Genomic DNA, 20,988 nt, shown 5'->3' on the forward strand with positions numbered 1-20,988 from the left:
TCAATTAGAAGTGAATCAGTGTACAAATGAAGAAATTATAGTCAAAGGCAATTTTGGGTGGGTGTGGTCTATGTGGGCGGGGCGCCCTAGGGTTTGTAATGGGGCCATGCATTAGTTGAGATTGACCGTATACTCATAAGCATACATGCCATAATTTTTTAGGTCCAAAGCGGGACATTCCATAAAAAATTGTCGGGACATTTGACCCAAAAGCGGGACACCTAAAACGATCTATCATTCCACCTTTCCTGTAGTCAGTATAGTATTAACAAATACTCTTGATACTTTTATTCAAGACATAAAACATCTGATATGAAGCATGAAATCTAAAACATAACAATAACAGTTTTATAAAATAAGACAATAGCAAACAACGAGGATAATATTCATCTTTTTAGAGTACAAAATCTAGAACATTACGACAACAATACTCATTATATTAATTTCAATGGCAAACATTAACGCAGGGGAGGCTATCCAGTACACTGAAAGTACGGGTTACAGTAAACTATCTATCGAACAGTTACATCAGTTACACACGGAATGCGCGGCCGTACACATTTCAGAGGTAGGTTTTTGGTGGAAGCAAACCGTCTTTGTGTTCATTTTAACTCTCAACAACTCCTCAACCGTTTTTACACCAACAAAAACAAAAGGACAAAAGAAGTCTATGGATGCTTTACTCGAATTATTTTTCTCTAATGTTAATAATCATATTTTGTTTTCTTATATACACAGATTAAACTGAATTGTGAATTGTCAGGCGCTGTATTGGGGTAGTGTCAAACTGTCATGAAAAACAACACGTTGTTTTTATTACAATAACACAAGACAAGATGGGTACCACTTTTACTGTTTGTTGCGATGTTTTTTTATGCATGTATGTAGGCGCTGTATTGGGGTAGTGTCAAACTGTCATGAATAACAACACGTTGTTTTTATTACAATAACACAAGACAAGATGGGTACCACTTTTACTGTTTGTTGCGATGTTTTTTTAAGCATGTATCCATGCGCATTTTGTTACTTGTCAATTGTCGCGGCTTAATTGGAGTAGGGTCAAACTGTCATGCATAGCACCTCGTGTTTTTTAGCTTAATTGAAGTAGGGTCAAACTGTCATGCATAGCACCTCGTTGTTTTTATTACAATTACACCCAATTGCACTAGACAGGATGGGTATCACTTATTAGACTGTTTGTTGCGATTTTGGTATATTGCACATTCGGATTATCCCGCTATTTATGAACTAAACATTGAATGTAAAAGACTCATTAATGACGTAGAGTTAATTTTACAAAACAATTGTTTTGTAAACCGTTTCAAACAAATACACAAATAAACACATTTTCAACATTTATTTCATTATAATACAACTATCGATAGCAATAAGCGACCACTATCTTGAAGACCACCATGGTGTGAATGCCTGATGAAATCAATAATTAGCCGATAAATCGCTGATAAGGTGTCATAAACAACACTGGTACACACGAATAGTAGAATCGGATTGTTAATTGGGGGCAATAAAGGGATTAGCGGGGGTTAGTGTTAGCGAAACAGAGCTTGAATAGCGAATTTTATTGGGAACCTATAGACCTTACATCGTTTTTTACGAATGTCGGGACAAATCGTCTCGTATCGGGACGGCGGGACAAAGGGCCCAAAAGCGGGACTGTCCCGCCGAGATCGGGACGTATGGCATGTATGCTCATAAGAGAGGTTCAGTATCAATTTGAAGTGAATCGGTGTAGAAATGACAAATTATAGTGAAAGGCAATTTTGGGTGGGTGTGGTCTATGTGGGCGGGGCGCCCCAGGGTTGGTAAAGGGGCCATGCAAAATCAAAATTCCAACTAGTGCAGGGTCGCACATATGCTCATAGCTTCCAAGTGTGTAAGTTTCAAGGAGTGTGGGGATAATTAATTAGGAAAAGTCATGCTTAAGTCCAAATTATATTTCAACTTGTTGCGACTAACGTCTTTATCAGGAAATTGTAATATGAACAACAGATGTAACATATTGAAACAAAATTGCATTAACAACAAAGAAATCTTCTCTTGCAATTTCCTGTAACGATGATGATTTTTTGTGTGTGAAATTTAATTATTTGTTACTGCATATTAAAATGCTGTTTCTTCAAGGTTTTGTGATGCAAATAATGCATTTTGCTCGTACTTTAATCAGAAAATAACTTTTTCTAAGAATGCAGGAATAAGAGAAACAGAAAGATAACTTGATACTGCGTATTTTTGTGAAAGTAATACCTGTTGACATGCAATACAGATATGCATTTGGAATAAAGAATTCAAGCTAGAATGCAAAGAAGGAATCAGTGTTACAAATATTGCAGCTTAGGAATTCCTTAGCTACTTCTGTTCTTTCTTTTCCATTTACTATTTTTGTTTATGAGAGACTTCTTTTTTTTAACGAAAATTTCCACGAAAGTGAAAAGTGTATTCCCTGATAAGCCTGTGCAGGCTAATCAATGACAACACTTTATGCACATTCATTAAGCCCCCTTTACTCAGAGCATGGCTCTAAGCATGTCATTCCTTTTTCCCTTTGTACACAAAATCTCTTTGATCACAAATGCAATGAATTGGGCCATTTATTATGCCCCCCTTCAAAGAAGAGGGGGTATATTGTTTTGCACATGTCTGTCGGTCCGTCTGATCATGACTGGCAGATGACCCCTATTGATTTTCATGTCATTAGGTCAAAGGTCAAGGTCACAGTGACTCAAAATAGTTAAATGGTTTCCGGATGATAACTCAAGAATGCTTAGGCCTAGGATCATGAAACTTCATAGGTACATTGATCATGACTGGCAGATGACCCCTATTGATTTTCAGGTCACTAGGTCAAAGGTCAAGGTCACGGTGACCTGAAATAGTAAAATGGTTTCTGGATGATAACTCAAGAAAGCTTATCCCTAGGTTCATGAAACTTCATAGGTATTTTGATCATGACTCGCAGGTGACCCCTATTGATTATCAGGTCACTAGGTCAAAAGTCAAGGTAACAGTTCCAAAAAACGTATTCATACAATTGCTGTCAAGGTCACGGTAACTCAACTTAGAAAAATGGTTTCCGGATGATAACTCAAGAATGCTTACCCCTAGGATAATGAAACTTCATTGGTACATCGATCATGACTCGCAGATGAAATAATGATGAAACTTTACCAGGATGTTTGTCTGGACAATATCTATGTCAAGTTTGACATTTGGTAAAGATTGAATGAACCGACACCTCTCTGGTGAGCGAACTAGGGCCATCTTGGCCCTCTTGTTTGTAGTTGAGTTGGTTATTAATTGGAATTTTGGCTAATAATAGTTACAACAATACTAGACCATGTGGTCAGAAATGGTATTTAACTTCTGCAGAGACTGTCACATTCCCACAGTCACCTGTTATTTAAGATATACTTTAAGCCTTTGTTATTTGAAACTGTGTACCAGTTTAGAAGTTTATGAGGTCCTTCCTTGCCTGAGGCTGCATAATGTGAGAACAGGGAGTGTGTTGCAGCACTCCTACCTTACTCATTTACTAGAATAATGACAGTTATTTTGATAATAGCTGCAATTTTCAGCCATGTATTTTTTTTTCGTAAATGTATTCCATTTTGGAGTGGTTTTGTTGAACGGAAAGAAATTGGAGTAATAGGAAAAAAACTCACCTGTCTGGTATGGTGACCAAGATCCAAACTCATATGCTGACATGAAACTGAGAGGCACATGTACATATCACTGCACTAACCAGTCAGCCTTTATTTGAAACTCGTCCTAACTCCTTGTTTCATATCCCTGTTGACTGGAATCCCTCTGTTGTCACCGTACTGGGACCCTTAACAGTTATGATCAGTTAAAGAGCAGAGAATACAGTGCATTAGTCATCGGAAAGAAATATAGATTATTGTCCCCTACCGGTTTCACCGGAGGGGACTTATGGTTTGCGCTCTGTGCATCTGTTTGTGAGTCTGTCACACTTTTCTGGATCCTGCGATAACTTTATAAGTTCTTCATATTTTTTCATGAAACTTGAAACATGGATGGATGGCAATATGGAGATTATGCAGGTCATTTCATTGTGTTCCTACGTCAAGAAATCTGGTTGCTATAGCAACATAAAAAAATAAAAAATTAATGACAATTGTGGAGTTTCAACAGTAGGGGACAATATTGCTTGGCAATCTCTTGTTTGACACTGTGGCTGAGAAGTTAATGCGCTTATTGTTTTATAATGTTTCAGATGGCTTGCTATACGTCTGGAGTTTGTTGGCAACTGTATCCTGTTCTTTGCCTCTCTCTTTGCTGTCATCGCGCGCAATGACTTGTCCCCTGGTATTGTGGGGCTCTCCATAACATACGCCTTGAATGTAAGTATTACTTTCTCCTCATTGATGTAACATATTAAGACAATTGGTCTGAAACCCTTTATTTTAAATACATATATATGAGTACATTATGACAAGCATTAACACCCCCGCAAGGGTGGCATATAGCATTTGAACTGTCTGTCAGTCTGTCCGTCCGTCCGAAAGCTTTAACATGGCCCATAACTTTTGCAATATTGAAGATAGCAACTTCATATTTGGCATGCATGTGTATCTCATGGAGCTGCACATATTGAGTGGTGAAAGGTCAAGGTCATCCTTCAAGGTCAAAGGTTAAAAAGACATATCCAATGGTAGTAACAAGCTTTAAAGGGAGATAATTTATTTTTATCTTTTGGCAGGTACAGATCATTTTTACACGGGAAGTTATATTTTTTAAAGGGATATAATATAAAAAAATCAAAGCGCCGCAGTAGGGGTCATTGTGTTTCTCACTAACATATCTCTTGTTAGCAGTCACATGATCAATGACACACCTATGACGTCACGAAATTGGTGACGTCATTAGATCGTTCTCAACTTAATCACTCCAGAGTCGAAGCCGTTTTTTAAACTAGGGAACATTTAATATGTCAAATTTAGAAGAAAAACTCAGCAGATTTATAGAAAGTGTGGACTGTCGATTAGACGAGATCAATAGGAAGCTCGAAAGTTGACATAGCGCGGAAGTGCGCACTTTGGATGGGTTAAATGTGCCTACCAATGCGGGCCACATGGGCACTAGCATTCCGCTCTACACACCGGGCGCTGCTAGATTAGGACAGTTGGATTTGCAAGGAGACTTTCAGGCTTTGAGGGATACTCTAAGCAAGGTGAAGCTTCCTGCTGAAGTTAGATTAAATGATTGTAGGAAGGGGATAAAACAGGCAGACCAGCCATTGATGAACGTGTTGTCAAAGTGTGGTCGTTACTGTGAGACAGGCATAAAACTTTTGTGTACACTAGAAGCAGGGACGGAGCTAAATCAAAAGATGTTGGACGATGTGTTCTTGATCCAGCATGCGCAGATCAAGTTCCTGCAAGAAGAGTTTGCTGCTTTATTAGTTGGCGAACAGTTTGATTCTAGTACAGCCAAAATATTCAGGTCCCTGCAGAAAAACATGTCTGGTTTTGACCAGGATTCGCTCGAAACCCTTTGAGCAGCGGCAATGTTGTGGGCGGTGGGTCGTCCCTCGGGTGGAGCTCCAGAGGACCGTTACACGAACAGACGAGGCTTTTCCGGATCCGGGCGTGGACGTTACGGTCATGGACAGCGTGGTGCTTTCCACAGCAGGTCGCAGGACATGTTTCAGTCCTTTACGAATAGACAGTTCCCGAGACGACGGCCAAGGGAAGATAGCTACACGGCGAACAGTAATTCGGGAAATTTGTGTTTAATTTTCCTTTTGTTTTGACTGCGGATTTATATGTTTAATGTGTAAGTTTAATTTACGTGATAATTTGCATGCATGGGACACTATTAATGCGCCAGATTTTGTTAAGACTTGGATTAAGGATGGTTTAAGGCTTCCATTTCAGGTAAATATTGACACTTGCAGTTTTGAATTGCCAAACAGACCATTTAATAGAAAAGAATCTGTTTTCTTAGAAAATGAGATTTCTCGTTTAGTATACTAGATTATGTAGAACATTGTACTGTCAAACCAATTTGTGTTAATCCCATACATTGTGTTCCAAAGCGTACTAGTTCCTTTAGGCTTATTACAATCCTCAGACATATAAACTCTTTGTGTACAGTGCCTCATTATAGAAACGAGGATATCAGAGACGCTGCTCAGTTTTTGAAGGCTGATGATAAGTTTGTAACAGCTGATATCAAGGACGGCTTTTTTTATGTGCCAATTGCAAAAGAACACAGAGATTATTTGGGGTTCTGTTACAAAGGCGTTTATTACCGCTGGTCAGTTTTGCCTTTTGGTCTTTGCTGTAGTCCGTATTATTTTCGCAAGATTTTTAGGCCTGTGGTAACATATCTTAGGTCTATCTTTCTGCGGATCACAGTTTACATTGATGATTTTCTATTAGCAGTCGAGAGATCCTGTGCCACCAATCACATTGATCAATTGATAAATACCCTTACGGAGTTAGGTTTTACCATTAACTTTGAGAAATCTTCACTTGTTGCGTCCAATAAGATCAATTATATTGGCTACACGCTTCGTAGTGACCAGAGTCAAGTTAAAATTAAGGCTCAGGCGACCCGTGTATCAAAACTTAAGCGCAGTTTTCGTAGAGCTCTTGAGCAGAAAAGTGTCACTTTCAGATTTTTAGCGCAAATTTGTGGTCAGTGTGTCTCGGTAGCTTGGGTGGTTCAACCGGGGAAACTTTTTCTTCTGCACGCATATAGGTTGTTATGAACGCTTGATAGTTGGTCGAGTCAAGTGGTTTTGTCACTTGAAGTGATTCAAGAGCTCGAGTGGTGGTTAGAATCCATTGATCAGTGGAACGAACGTTCAATATGTTCTGAATCGGTACAGGGGCAAATTGTTACGGACGCGAGTCACCTCGGTTGGGGTGCAGTGTACTAGGGATGGATCGCATCCGGTGATTGGAACCTCATGGCTTATGTGAATTCCAAGGGAGGACCCAGTTCTTCACTGTCAAAAATAGCTATATCAATTTGGGCTGAGGCAATCGAGATTGGAGTCTCGATCAGGTGCGCTCATATAGCAGGAGTAGAGAACCAGGAGGCCGACTTCTGGTCCAGAAAACCCGACAAACACAATTGGATGCTTCATCCACGACATTTTGCGTATATCGACCGTCTATGGGGTCCGCACACCATAGACAGATTTGCGAATTGTCACAATGCGCAGGTTCCGCGCTTCAACAGCAGGTATTGGGAACCGATGTCATAAGCTGTAGACGCACTTTCTCAGGCCAACTGGCATCACGAGAACAATGTTGTCAACGCGCCGTTTTGTCTGCTTCAGAGTTTCAGATGTAATTCAAAATCAGCGCACTCAAGCAACAGTCATTGCGCCAAAATGGTTAGCTCAACCGTGGTACAGTGGCCTGGTCAAAATGTCCGTAGCACCGCCGTTAAAACTCCCGAACAATCCGCGGGTGTGTCGGTCGATAGGAGTAGCGCAACCTTGCCGTAACCGATAATGGGCACTCGTCTGGAGAATTTCTGGAAATTCCACCTCGAGCTGAGAGGTTGGTCGATTAATTGCATAAATAGATTTCGGTTTTGTCTCGCTCCGAGCACGTTGAATTTTTACTAGAAAAGTTGCATTCATTCTGTCGGGAAAGAAATTGTAAATTTCCGCCCTTAGATGTTAGTTTGGTTGCTGAGTATCTTGCTAGTTTGGCGGAAAATTCAGAACGACCGCGTTCAGTATTGAATAATGCAATATCCGCGCTCGGTCACGTATACCGCGCTTTAAGTTTACCCAACGTCACTGAAAATTATGAAATCAGAATGCTAACAGTAGCACTTGTGAAATCAGTTGTACCTATGGTGAGGTCAAAGAAAATGCCATTAAGCAATTTTCATGACTTATTCATGAGTTGGTCAGACAATTGCGCGCTTGATTTGAAATCACTGCGGCTCAAGGCCGTTACACTTTTAGCGCTTACTGCATTGCTTAGGCCTTCTGATATTGCCTCGAACGCGCGATATATTGATGATCAAGGTGCTGAATGTAGGTGTTTTCTCTGTCGACAAGGTACTGTTTTCGGACCAGGATGCAAAAATCTCGTTTTTTGGTATAAAACAATGACACCGAGCGTTCAGGGTTGGAAGTTCAAATTCCGCGATGCAGTAATGCAAACACTCCAGGATTACACCGCGCATACCGAGTCTCAAAGGCCAGCCGACCAATCCGTTTTACTCTTAGGACTCCATACAAAGCTTTAGAGGCGTTGTCAATCGCTAAAATAATGGAACAGTCCATTTGCCTGGCAGGGTGTGGTGAACATGGTTTCTCGGCTAAGTCATTTGGAGCTACCGGTGCTACTTCTGCGATTGAGCAGGGAGTAAATCCAGAGGTTGTAAGGAAGGTTGGTCGCTGGAAAAAATCGGAAGTGTTTTTCGCACATTATGTGCATGCTAGAACCCCAGATAGTTTTTCCGACAATATACTGAACCATGATTACTTACCTGGTGTGACCAAATAGATACTTTCAATACAGTGCTAAGAAAGGGACATTATGAGTAGATCTACACCGGTATTTTGTGTTTTAAATAAATAATTTCATCGTTCATCTTTAATTTGACTATTTGAGGTATTTAAATGGCTTTTTTCATTTTTGTTTTGCATGTTAAGTTCTCATCATTATGGCAAATATGTTATTTTGTTTATCAATAAGCATAAAAAATTGTATGTTTGGGTCATTGATCCCAGTGACGTATATTTGCTAAAAATAGCAGTCACATGATCAGTGACACAACTATGATGTCACGAAATTCATGACGTCATTAGATATTTCTCGACTTAATCACATTTTCACGATTATGTGTAAACCGTATATAAGCTGGAGTGAATAGGAGAGAATATGGCAAATATGTTATTTTGTTTATCAATAAACATAAAAACTTGTATGTTTGGGTCATTGATCTCAGTGATGTATATTTGCTAAAATTATAACCAACTTATGGTCTACAAGATAAATATCTGTTTCCACATTTATATGTGTTTTCTAATGTAATTAATGCAAAGTCTAAACAAATTTAAATACTGTTACAAAAGTAAATTATCTTTGTGCGAAAGACTAAAAAAAAAACAAATTGAAAAGCTAATAGTAAGTATTTGAGATTGTCGAGCCAACAATGTTGGTTACTTTTCAACGGGTGTTAGAATTTGCTTCCTGGCAAGCTAGGTTCTGAGGACTTTGAATCCCTTTAGATATTTAATCCAAACTTTCCTCAGTTATTTTTAGCTCGACTATTATATATGAAATATATATAGTGGAGCTATCCTACTCACCCCTGTGTTTCCGTTCTGTGCCATGCCGTAAGCGTGCAAATGTTAAAGTTTTCGTACTACCCCAATTATTTTCATTGTCCCTTGACGTATAGCTTTCATATTTTGCATACTTGTTTATCAACATGACCCCAACCTATAAACAAGAGCAGACAACTCTATCAAGCATTTTGTCATAATTATGGCCCCTTTTCCACTTAGAATATGCAGCAAATGTTAAAGTTTGTGTACTAACCCAAATATTTTCAATGTCCCTTGACATATTGCTTTCATATTTTGCATACTTGTTAACCATCATGAACCCAACCTATAAACAAGAGCATACAACTGTATCAAGCATTTTGACAGAATTATTGCCCCTTTTATACTTAGAATATGCTTATTATTAATAAAGCTTTGTTAAACTTTGCGTGTTACCCCAAATATTTCCTATATCCTTTGTCATATTGCTTTTATATTTTGCATACTTGTTTACCAACATGACCCCAACAATGTGCCTTGACATATTGCTTTCATATTTTGCATACTTGTTTACCATCATGACCCCAACATATAAACACGAGCATACAACTGTATCAAGCATTTTGACAGTATTATTGCCCCTTTTAGACTTAGAATATGCATATTATTGATAAATCTATGTTAAACTTTGCGTACTACCCCAAATATTTCCTTGTATTCTGATATAATTGTATAACTGTAGTATTCTCTTGTGTGTTTTTTGTAGCTGTATAATTTCTTGACTGGCGATTTACTACTACACTGTTATAATGCATGTAGCAAATTAATTTCACACTCTCTGACTGATTAAGTTTGTCTTGCTCTTGATAATAGTGCTGTATATATTTTAGGTGTATTACTGTATGATAGCGCTAGTTGTCTACACTTCTTGTTAAATGAGAGTACTAATTACATGTACATATAAAGCTACACATGTTACTCATGTTATATGAACGTTAAAACCTACTCATGTATGCCGTTATAAAAATGTATATATATATATGTCTATATGCATACGCATGCGTGTGTGAGCGTGTGTGTGTGTTAAATGTATCCGTGTACGTGTGCATATGTATTACATGGTTCTGTATTATTAGTTCATTGACATAATGATGCTAATTATAGTGTCTTCTTGTCGTGTACGTGTTTAACGGTTTAACTGTCGTGTTTTTTCTTAAAGTTCAATTTTTCGTACATAACTGTTTATTACATTAAACGGATTTATCTAAAATAAATAATAATAATAAAAAATAACACGAATCACTTTAAACAACTACTCTATCTTCATAAATATGAAAGCTTATGTGGTTTTAACTGTATAACTGTTCGATTGGCGAACTCATACTGCATTATTTTAACTTATGACTGTTTGATTAGCTAATTAATACTACCTTGTTAAAATCCATGTTGCAAGCCAAAGGAATATTCTCTAATTGAGTAATTCTGTCTTATGTCTCTTTACATGACTATGTATCCATGATGTGCATGTTATTCTCTTGTAACTATGTACTTTTACTTCTTCTTGTAAGTGTACAATACCGTTATAGCCTAAGTATGTAAGTCTTCATCGAATAAGTGCACCTTACACCATCCAACTATTGTGAATGACACTTAATTCTCCATCTGACCAGCTCGTTTACAAAATGACCTCTTACCACCTGATTAACCTCTGTATTACTTTTTTTATTTGCTTTATTTTTTTAATTTATTATTCTCAGGACGAAGGACTTGTTGATGGATCTTGGATCATTGTAAATCTTGCTAAAGTGCACTCACCTTTCTCAATGTGTAATGATGGCTACATACAACATTTTACCAAGATACAAACCATTCGGATTGTGGTTCGCAACTTTAAATGTATTAGTCTTAATCTCGTTGTACAATGACGAAATTTCTCTTGAATCGTCTATACAAAACATCAGAGGGCAATCCCAACTTTTCCGGCATATTAAACGTCCGTACACACGCGCGACAGTTAGTTAACGCTACTATTCTAATGTTATATTTGTTAGAAAAACACTTTTTGTCTTTTTAACAGTGTTGATAGTTACATGGCTAATCACAATCATGTTGCTTTCTTGGGATATCGAACTAAACCCTGGCCCTGTATCTATTAGTTCTCAAGCTTCCTCTGTCACGGAGAAAAATACACTTACTGACTTATTGACAATGCCTAATAACTTTTCATTTATTCAGTATAATGTTCAGAGTATTTTGAACAAATTAGATATTCTTACAGCAGAACTATCGAATTTTGATGTATTATCCTTCACTGAGACTTGGCTTAATAATTCTATTGAAACTGACGATCTACTTATCCCTTCTTATCACCGCCCTGAGCGCAAAGATCGAACACATGATAGCCACGGTGGCGTCATACTATACGTAAAAGATTTTATCCACTATGAACGCAGACCTGATCTTGAGCCTATTTCATTAGAATGCATTTGGATTGAACTACACTTGCAGGGTAAAAAGCGTGTCTTATTTGGGTTATATTATAGACCACCAAATGCAAATGCGTCTTACACTAAACTCATTGACGACTCTATTGGTTTAGCAATTGACACCGGTAATTCAGATATTATAATAACGGGTGATTTTAACACGAATAACAATATACCTACATTAGCAAGAAAACTTGATTCTTGGTGCCTTGAGTACAGCCTTGTCCAAGTTATTGACGAACCAACGCATTTCACAGAAAGGTCCTCGGCAATTCTTGACTTGTTGCTTCTTAGTAACCCAAACAGCTTGGTATTATCAGGTGTCGGTGATCCTTTTCTTGATCAACAGTATCGCTACCATTGCCCTATTTTTGGTCTATTCAAATATAACAAGCCAAAAGCGAAAATATACGAACGTCTTATATGGAAATATGAGGACGGTAACTACGATTTGTTACGCGAAACTTTTTCTACATTTAACTGGGAATCAATTGTAAGTTCTGATGTTGACACATATTGCACTAATATCACTGATACTATTATCCGTAATGCTAAACTTTGTATTCCTCACCGGCTAATAAAGATCAAACCGCGTGACGCCCCTTGGCTCAATATACATATACGTCGTATGATAAGAAAACGTAAACGAGCTTACAAACACGCGAAATGTAAACAAAGTATATATTATTGGTCGAAATTCCGTATGCTTCGAAACCAGACCACATCATTAATTAGACAAGCTAAAGATCATTACTACGACAGCATATGCGAAAAACTCAAACAGAATAACCACACAGCTAAGGACTGGTGGAGAACTCTTAAGCCATTTATCAATAAACCTTATAATAACTCTTTGTCTGCTCTCATAAATCCCGCTGACGAATCGATTGTAACTGATTGCGTTGTTAAGGCGAACATTCTTAACAATTCCTTTTAGTCAGTCAAAAATTGACATTGATAACGAAAACTAACCGGATCTTACTTATGTTCCAATTTCTAACTTGCTAGAGTCTTTCATTATCACTCCGACTGATGTTCACCATATTCTAAAAACTCTCTCGGTAGACAAAGCATCAGGACCTGATGGTATAAGTAACCGTATTTTGAAAGAATCTAGACACGAATTGTCCCCCTCTTTATGTGACTTTTTTAATTTTTCATTTGACAAATGTATAATGCCAAGCTGTTGGAAAGAAGCGAACGTCAGTGCAGTTCTAAAAAAAGGTGACCCTAAATTAGCGATTAACTACCGTCCTATATCATTGCTTAGTACAATGGAAAAAGTGTTTGAAAAAATAATATTTAAACACGTGTACAATCACCTTATTAGCAACAAAATTCTGACCTCATTTCAATCTGGCTTTCTGCCAGGCGATTCAACCACAACCCAACTAACCTATATTTACGATACGTTTTGCAAAGCCCTCGACAATGGATTAGAAGTAAAAGATGTCTTTTTTGACATTAGTAAAGCGTTTGATATAGTCTGGCACCTGGGTCTTTTACATAAACTGAATAATATTGGCATCCGTGGAAAGTTACACTCTTGGTTTATAAACTATCATAATGGAAGACGTCAACGCGTAGTACTTCCAGGCGCAGTCTCAAATTGGGCCTCACTAGAGGCCGGTGTTCCACAGGGCTCTATATTAGGGTCCCTTTTATTTCTAATATTCATAAATGATATTGTAAACGATATCCAAAGTAACATTCGTCTATTTGCCGATGACACATCCCTATATATTATCATAGATGACCCAAACACGTCAAATGCAATTTTGCATAACGATATCAACCGAATATCTGACTGGGCCTTAAAATGGCATGTCTTATTTAATCCCTCCAAATCTGAAACGCTAACATTCTCCAGAAAGCAACATCCGAATACCTATAATTTCACAATGTTGTCAACGCCAATACCGGAAGTAAGCTCTCACAAGCATCTAGGAGTTTTCCTTTCTAACGATTGTAAGTGGCACAACCATATTAAATATATATCAGATAAAGCATGGAGTCAAATCAATATTATGCGTAAATTGAGATTTAAACTTGACCGTAAATCACTCGAAATAATTTATATGTCATTTATCCGACCGCTGATAGAATATTCAGACGTAATATGGGATAATTGTACTCAAGCAGAAAAACATGAACTCGACAAAATTCAAACCGAAGCAGCGCGCATTGCATGTGGAGCATCCAAATTAGTATCCTTAAACGATTTGCAAAAAGAAATTAACTGGGAACCGCTCCAAGATCGACGCGACAAACATCAACTAATACTTTTTTACAAAATGCAAAATTCCCTCACCCCTCAGTACTTGACCGACCTGGTACCTCAACATGTCGGAGCTGCTACTAGGTATAATCTCCGTAATGCAAATGCTTTACGCACATCCGAATCAAGATCAACCATTTATTATAATTCCTTTCTACCAGCAGTTATTCGAAAATGGAATATACTACCAGAAGAAGTAAAAAGTAGTGAATCGTTGAATATATTTAAATCAAAGCTTAAAAGAAGTTTGATTAAAACACCATCGTACTTTTATATAGGGAAACGTTATCTCCAAATAATTCATACGTGGTTAAGGACTAAATCAAGTGCGCTTAATGAACACCTTTACGCGAAAAACATCATCGAATCTCCACTATGTTCCTGTGGAGATATTGAATCCAATTACCACTTCTTCTTCGTATGTCCTAACTTTAACGTAATACGTACTACATTAATGAACAGTATCTCAAGCTTAATCAGCAATGTTGAGCTTGATAATCTTCTTTTCGGCAATACACATTTCACCGATAGTGAAAACTCTGACATTTTTCTACATGTTCAACAATTTATAAAAGAATCCTGGCGATTCTACTAACAATCCGGTAATGGTTAGTTGGTGTTGTTCCAAATCCATGTCCTCGCATCTACAATCCTTCGTCCTAATTTCCTTATTGTATCCAAGTCCTCGCATCTACAATCCTTCGTCCTCATTTTCCTTGATGTTTTCTTTATGATTTTCCTTTTTTTTTTCCTTACTACTCTTATTTAGTTTTCTTTCAAAACCTTTGTATACTTACCACTAATATTTCCTATGTCTAGCATAAACTAAGCTGTATTTTTCCTAATACACTGCCAATTATGTGTAAATATAATCGCAAGGAGAGAAACTCTATAAGAATTATTTCTTCTGTTTCAATCCTTTTCTGATAACTATTGTATTGTGTATTTTGATATATTGTACTTGCCAAAAAGAAATAAATATGTTTAAACTAAATATTTCCTTTATCCTTTGACATATTGCTTTTATATTTTGCATTCTTGTTTACCAATATGACCGCAACCTATAAACTAGAGCAGACCACTGTATCAAGCATTTTGACATTATTATGGCCCCTTTTACACTTAGATAATTGAACATTTTGCTTAAATTGCCATAGCTCCTTTATTTATGATCACATTTTATTATTACTTTGACAAAACAACACTTACCTGAATACCACAATGGATTCCACCCAAACAATACCCCACGCCCCTACCCAGAATCCTTCCCCCCTCCAAACCCCCCCCCCCCCAATTTTTTTTAAAACATCATCTAATAAATTACCACACCCCACATTATACCCCCCCGTCTACCCCTACCCCCCCCCATTTTTTTTAAACATCATCTATTAAATTACCCCATCCCACATTATACCCCCCTCTCACCCCCTACCCCCAACCCCCCCCCCATCCTAATTTTTTTTTTAAATTATCTAATAAATTACCCTAACCTACATTTTACCCCCCCTCTCAACCCCCCCCCCCCCCCCCCCCCAACTCCCCCCCGCCCCCAAATTGTTTTTTTATTTTTTCCTTTTTTTATTTTTGAAAGATCATCTAATAAATGACCACACCCCACATTATACCCCCTCTCACCCCCCCCCCCCCCCCCCCAATTTATTTTTTATTTTTGAAAGATCGTCTTATAAATTATTGAATATGAACAATTTCCCCATGATGTCTTACGTTATACTGTCAAGCACTCGAATAGTGGAGCGCGCTGTCCTCTGACAACTCTTGTTTATTAGCTCATCTATTTATTGAAGAAAAAAAGAGCTATTGTTATCATAAGCGTCGATGTCTGCATCGGCATCCAGTTAAGTTTTGTGTTTAGGTCCACTTTTCTTATAAAGTATCAAAGCTATTGCATTCAAACAGTTTCAATATTTTTCAGACATGAACTACTAAACTTAAAATTATTGTTTTTGAACAAAATGATGTTACTCTTTTGTGTCAGAAGCAAATAAAAAACATACAACTATATAATATTGATATTTATAACAATACACAAGCCAACTACACTCTTTGAGCATAAAATTAAACTTAGAATTTTATGCCCCCCTTCGAAGAAGAGAGGGTATATTGTTTTGCACATGTAGGTAGGTCGGTCCTTCCACCAGATGGTTTCCGGATGATATCTCAAGAACGCTTAGGCCTAGGATCATGAAACTTCATAGGAACATTGATCATGACTGGCAGATGACCTCTTTTGATTTTCAGGTCACTAGGTCAAAGGTCAAGGTCACAGTGACTCGAAAAAGTAAAATGGTTTCCGGATGATAACTCAAGAATACTTTCGTCTAGGATCATGAAACTTCATAGGTACATTGATCATGAATGACAGATGACTCCTAATAATTTTCAGGTCACTAGGTCAAAGGCCAAGGCCACAATGACTTGAAACAATAAAATGGTTTCCTGATGATAATTCAAAAATAATTAAGCCTAGGATCATGAAATTTTATAGGTACATTGATCATGACTGGCAGATGACCCCTATTGATTTTCAGGTCACTAGGTCAAAGGTCAAGGTCACAGTGACAAAAAACGTGTTCACAAAATGGCTGCCACTACAACTGACAGCCCATATGGGGGCACGCATGTTTTACAAACAGCCCTTGTTTGAAATCCTTGTAAAGGGATTTTTCGTCAATTTTTGATACTGTGACTTGCTTTAAGTGTCTAGCCAAAAACTAAAATCGTAACCAATTCTTTAAATATGGCTGTAGTTGCATGCAGCAGACCTGTTTTTGTTATTATCAAATGACATTTTAAAGTTTTTATCAATGCAAGAGTTATAATTTATAACTGTAAATTTGCAAAATGTGTTTTGCGCAGCAGTCTCCGCTTTGGGAAAACAAAAGCAATAACTCTTAACTACCAATATACATCTTGAGTGCAGGTTTTTTTATGGGCTAAGATCACGAAGCAGAACTGTATCTAAAGTTTGATATATGTTTTGTAACTAACAGAAATGTGATATTTGTCTCTGTTCCCCCCCCCCCCCCCTGCATGATTGCCTATAAATCTCCATTTTTGTGTGATCAGAATACAATTGCATCTAAACTAAGTTTTTGCAACATTTGTGAAAATAATGAGATTAAATCGTAGTTTTGTACGAGAACACTGCAGTGCCCTGATAAATTACCTCTTTGGTTGCAGCTATATTAATGACATATTCACATTCAAGTAGAAAGTTAATCTTCTTACAATGCCAATGAACTGAAAAAGAAGAGAAAAGAACAATATATTCATGTAATGCAATCACCAGAGAGGTATTACGTAAGATTAAAAATGGCGCCCCCTTAATTTGTATCAGGGCATTACTCCTTATAAAGTATAGAATTGCTTGATTGAAGATGATAACATGCGGTTTGCCAGTTTTTCATTAACACTGAAACACACTCCTTGCCTACGGTAATACGTGCTCTTTGCATCTGTCACTCAGTTTCCCTGTAGGAGTAGAGACCAGTCAAGAATTTAATTTAACCCTTTTATGCCTAGTGGACTCTCCCATCATTCTCAATTGGATCAATTTATTTCCAAAATTAGGGATTTCTAGTATATGTTTTTCTATATTTATGCCCCCCCCCCCCCCCCCCCCCCCCTTCAAAGAAGAGGGGGTATATTGCTTTGCACATGTAAGTCGGACAGTCGGTCTGTCGGTCCGTCCACCAGGTGGTTTCTGGATGATAACTCAAGATTGCTTAGGCCTAGGATCATGAATCTTCATAGGTACATTGATCATGACTCGCAAATGACCCCTATTGATTTAAAGGTCACTAGGTCAAAGGTCAAGGTCACTGTGACCCGAAATAGTAAAATGGTTTCCGGATGATAATTCAAGAACGCCTATGCCTAGGATCATGAAACTTTATAGGTAGATTGATCATGACTCACAGATGACCCCTATTGATTTTGAGGTCACTAGGTCAAAGGGCAAGGTCACGGTGCCCCGAAATAGTATAATGGTTTCCGGATGATAACTCAAGAACGCTTATGCCTAGGATCATGAAACTTGATAGGTAGTTTGATCATGACTCGCAGATGACCCCTATTGATTTTCAGGTCACTAGGTCAAAGGTAAAGGTCACAGTGTCCCGAAATAGTAAAATGGTTTCTGGATGATAACTCGAGAACGCTTATGCCTAGGATCATGAAACTTCATAAGTATATTGATCATGACTGGCAGATGACCCCTATTGATTTTCAGGTCAAAGGTCAAGGTCACGGTGACCCCTAATAGTAAAATGGTTTCTGGATGATAACTCAAGAATGCTTATGCCTAGGATCATGAAATTTGATAGGTAGATTGATCATGACTCGCAGATGACCCCTTTTGATTTTGAGGTCACTCGGTCAAAGGTCAAGGTCACGGTGACCCGAAATAGTAAAATGGTTTCCGGATGATAACTTAAGAACGCTTATGCCGAGGATCATGAAACTTGATAGGTACATTGATCAAGACTGGCAGATGACCCCTCTTAATTTTCAGGTCACTAGGTCAAAGGTCAAGGTCACAGTGACCAGAAATAGTAAAATGGTTTCCCGATGATAACTCAAGAAAGCTTATGGCTAGGATCATGAAACTTCATAGGTAGATTGATCATGACTCGCAGATGACCCCTATTGATTTTCAGGTCACTAGGTCAAAGGTCAAGGTCACAGTGTCAAAAAACATATTTACAAAAAGGCTGTCACTACAACTGAAAGCCCATATGGGGGGCATGCATGTTTTACAAACAGCCCTTGTTAAATTATTTCTTACAGAAATTCCTTTAAGCAAACAGCGCAGACCCTGATGATACACCGCATCATGCGGCGTCTCATCTGGGTCAACGCTGTTTTCAAAGGCCTTTTGCATAGATGAATTCTAGTGTTGTTGTGCTCTCCTAGGTGACACAAACACTAAACTGGATGGTGCGCATGACTACGGAGCTGGAGACGAACATCGTTGCTGTGGAGAGAGTCAAGGAATACACTGAGACCCCTACTGAGGTGAGTCAATCTTGATGGCATTTTAGTTAAAACTCTATACTATGTTGTATGCAGGGAACTGTTCTATCAAAGATTTTACGATCATGTTATCTAACAACTGATTGTATGGCTTGCAACAAATGGACAATACAAATATTTTCTAGTTTTTTTTCAAATCATGCCACATAACTTCTATTTCTTGTAATGATGTACTGAAAATTTCCTTTTTTGCAAATGACTGCAAAGCTTCACAGCACTAATTTTTTTAAGCTCACCTGTCACGAAATGACATGGTGAGCTCATGTGACCGTGTGATGTCTGGCATCCGTTGTTTGTGAGTGTGCGTGCGTCTGTCAACAATTTGTTTGTGTAGACAGTAGAGGTCACAGTTTTCATCCAATCTTTATGAAATTTTGTCAGAATGTTTATCTTGATCAAATCTAGGTTGGGATTGTATTTGGGTCATCTGGGATCAAAAACAAGGTCACTATGTCAAAACTAGGTCACTAGGTCAAATAATAGAAAAACCTTGTGTAGACAATAGAGGTCGCAGTTTTTATCCAATCTTTATGAAGTTTGGTTAGAATGTTTGTCTTGGTGAAATCTGGGTTGGGATTGTATTTGGGTCATCTGGGGTTAAAAAACTAGGTCACTAGGTCAAGTAAAAGAAAAACCCTGTTTAGACAATAAGGGTCACAGTTTTCATCCAATCTTTATGAAATTTGGTCAGAATGTTTATCTTGATAAAATCTGGGTTGGGATTGTATTTGGGTCATCTGGGGTCAAAAACTAGGTCACTATGTCAAAAACTAGGTCACTAGATCAAATTATAGAAAAACCTTGTGTAGACAATAGAGGTCACAGTTTTCATCCAATCTTTATGAAGTTTGGTTAGAATGTTTGTCTTGGTGAAATCTGGGTTGGGATTGTATTTGGGTCATCTGGGGTCAAAAACTAGGTCACTAGGTCAAATAATAGAAAAACCTTGTGTAGACAATAGAGGTCACAGTTTTCATCCAATCTTTATTAAATTTGATCAGAATGTTTATCTTGATGAAATCTGGGTTGGGATTGTATTTGGGTCACCTGTCAAAAACTAGGTCAATAGGTCAAATATTAGAAAAACCTTGTGTAGACAATAGAGGTCACAGTTTTCATCCAATCTTTATGAAATTTGGTCAGAATGTTTATCATGATGAAATCTGGGTTGGGATTGTATTTGATTCATCTGGGGTTAAAAACTAGGTCACTAGGTCAAATTAAAGAAAAACCCTGTGTAGACAATAGAGGTCACAGTTTTCATCCAATCTTTATGAAATTTGGTCAGAATGTTTATCTTGATAAAATCTAGATTGGGATTGTATTTGGGTTATCTGGGGTCAGAAACTAGGTCACTAGGTCAAATCATAGAAAACCCTTGTTTAGACAAAAGAGGTCACAGTTTTCATCATATCTTAATTAAATATTGTCAGAATGTTTGTCTTGTTAAAATTGTGTTGGGATTGAATTTGGGTCATCTAGGGTCAAAAACTAGGTAACTAGTAGGGCTGCACCGAATATCCGAAATATCCGAGATTCGCGGATCCAAACGAGGATTCGCGGATCTAACCATGATTGGTAAAATCGGTTTTTAATCCGGATCTTATTTGAGTTTAACCTTTTGTTTGCGTTAATTGTTTCTTTCGCCCAAATACGTTTCGTTAAATTGTTTCTTTCTGTTTGAAAGGCTGACTGGTATGTAGTTTGTCAAAATTATCGCTACTTTTTCGACAAAAACATGATACAACACAGTCTACTTTCGTTTTCGATGGTGCAAAATGGCGCAGAAGAAAAATCGCGATGCACATAAACAATTAAAATCCTCCATGTGGAAGCATTTTGGGTTTTATCAGCATACTAATTCTGGCTTATAAGTGGTCGCT

At 37.7% G+C, this 20,988-nt stretch overlaps 1 protein-coding gene across 7 annotated transcripts in view; it reads left to right on the plus strand.

Annotated features, from left to right (window-relative positions):
* The window catches only part of LOC127865753 (multidrug resistance-associated protein 1-like), a 198,965-nt gene that overhangs the window by 169,099 nt on the left and 8,878 nt on the right, over window positions 1-20,988 (plus strand). For all 7 annotated transcript variants that reach the window (XM_052405698.1, XM_052405695.1, XM_052405694.1 and 4 more), the window contains exons 24-25: window positions 4,253-4,379; window positions 18,986-19,087. In XM_052405698.1, coding sequence (XP_052261658.1) covers window positions 4,253-4,379; window positions 18,986-19,087 — 229 coding nt within the window. The remainder of the gene's footprint in view (window positions 1-4,252; window positions 4,380-18,985; window positions 19,088-20,988) is intronic.

The sequence above is a fragment of the Dreissena polymorpha genome, chromosome 2 (genome assembly GCF_020536995.1).
Source record: "Dreissena polymorpha isolate Duluth1 chromosome 2, UMN_Dpol_1.0, whole genome shotgun sequence".
Lineage (NCBI taxonomy): Eukaryota > Metazoa > Mollusca > Bivalvia > Myida > Dreissenidae > Dreissena > Dreissena polymorpha.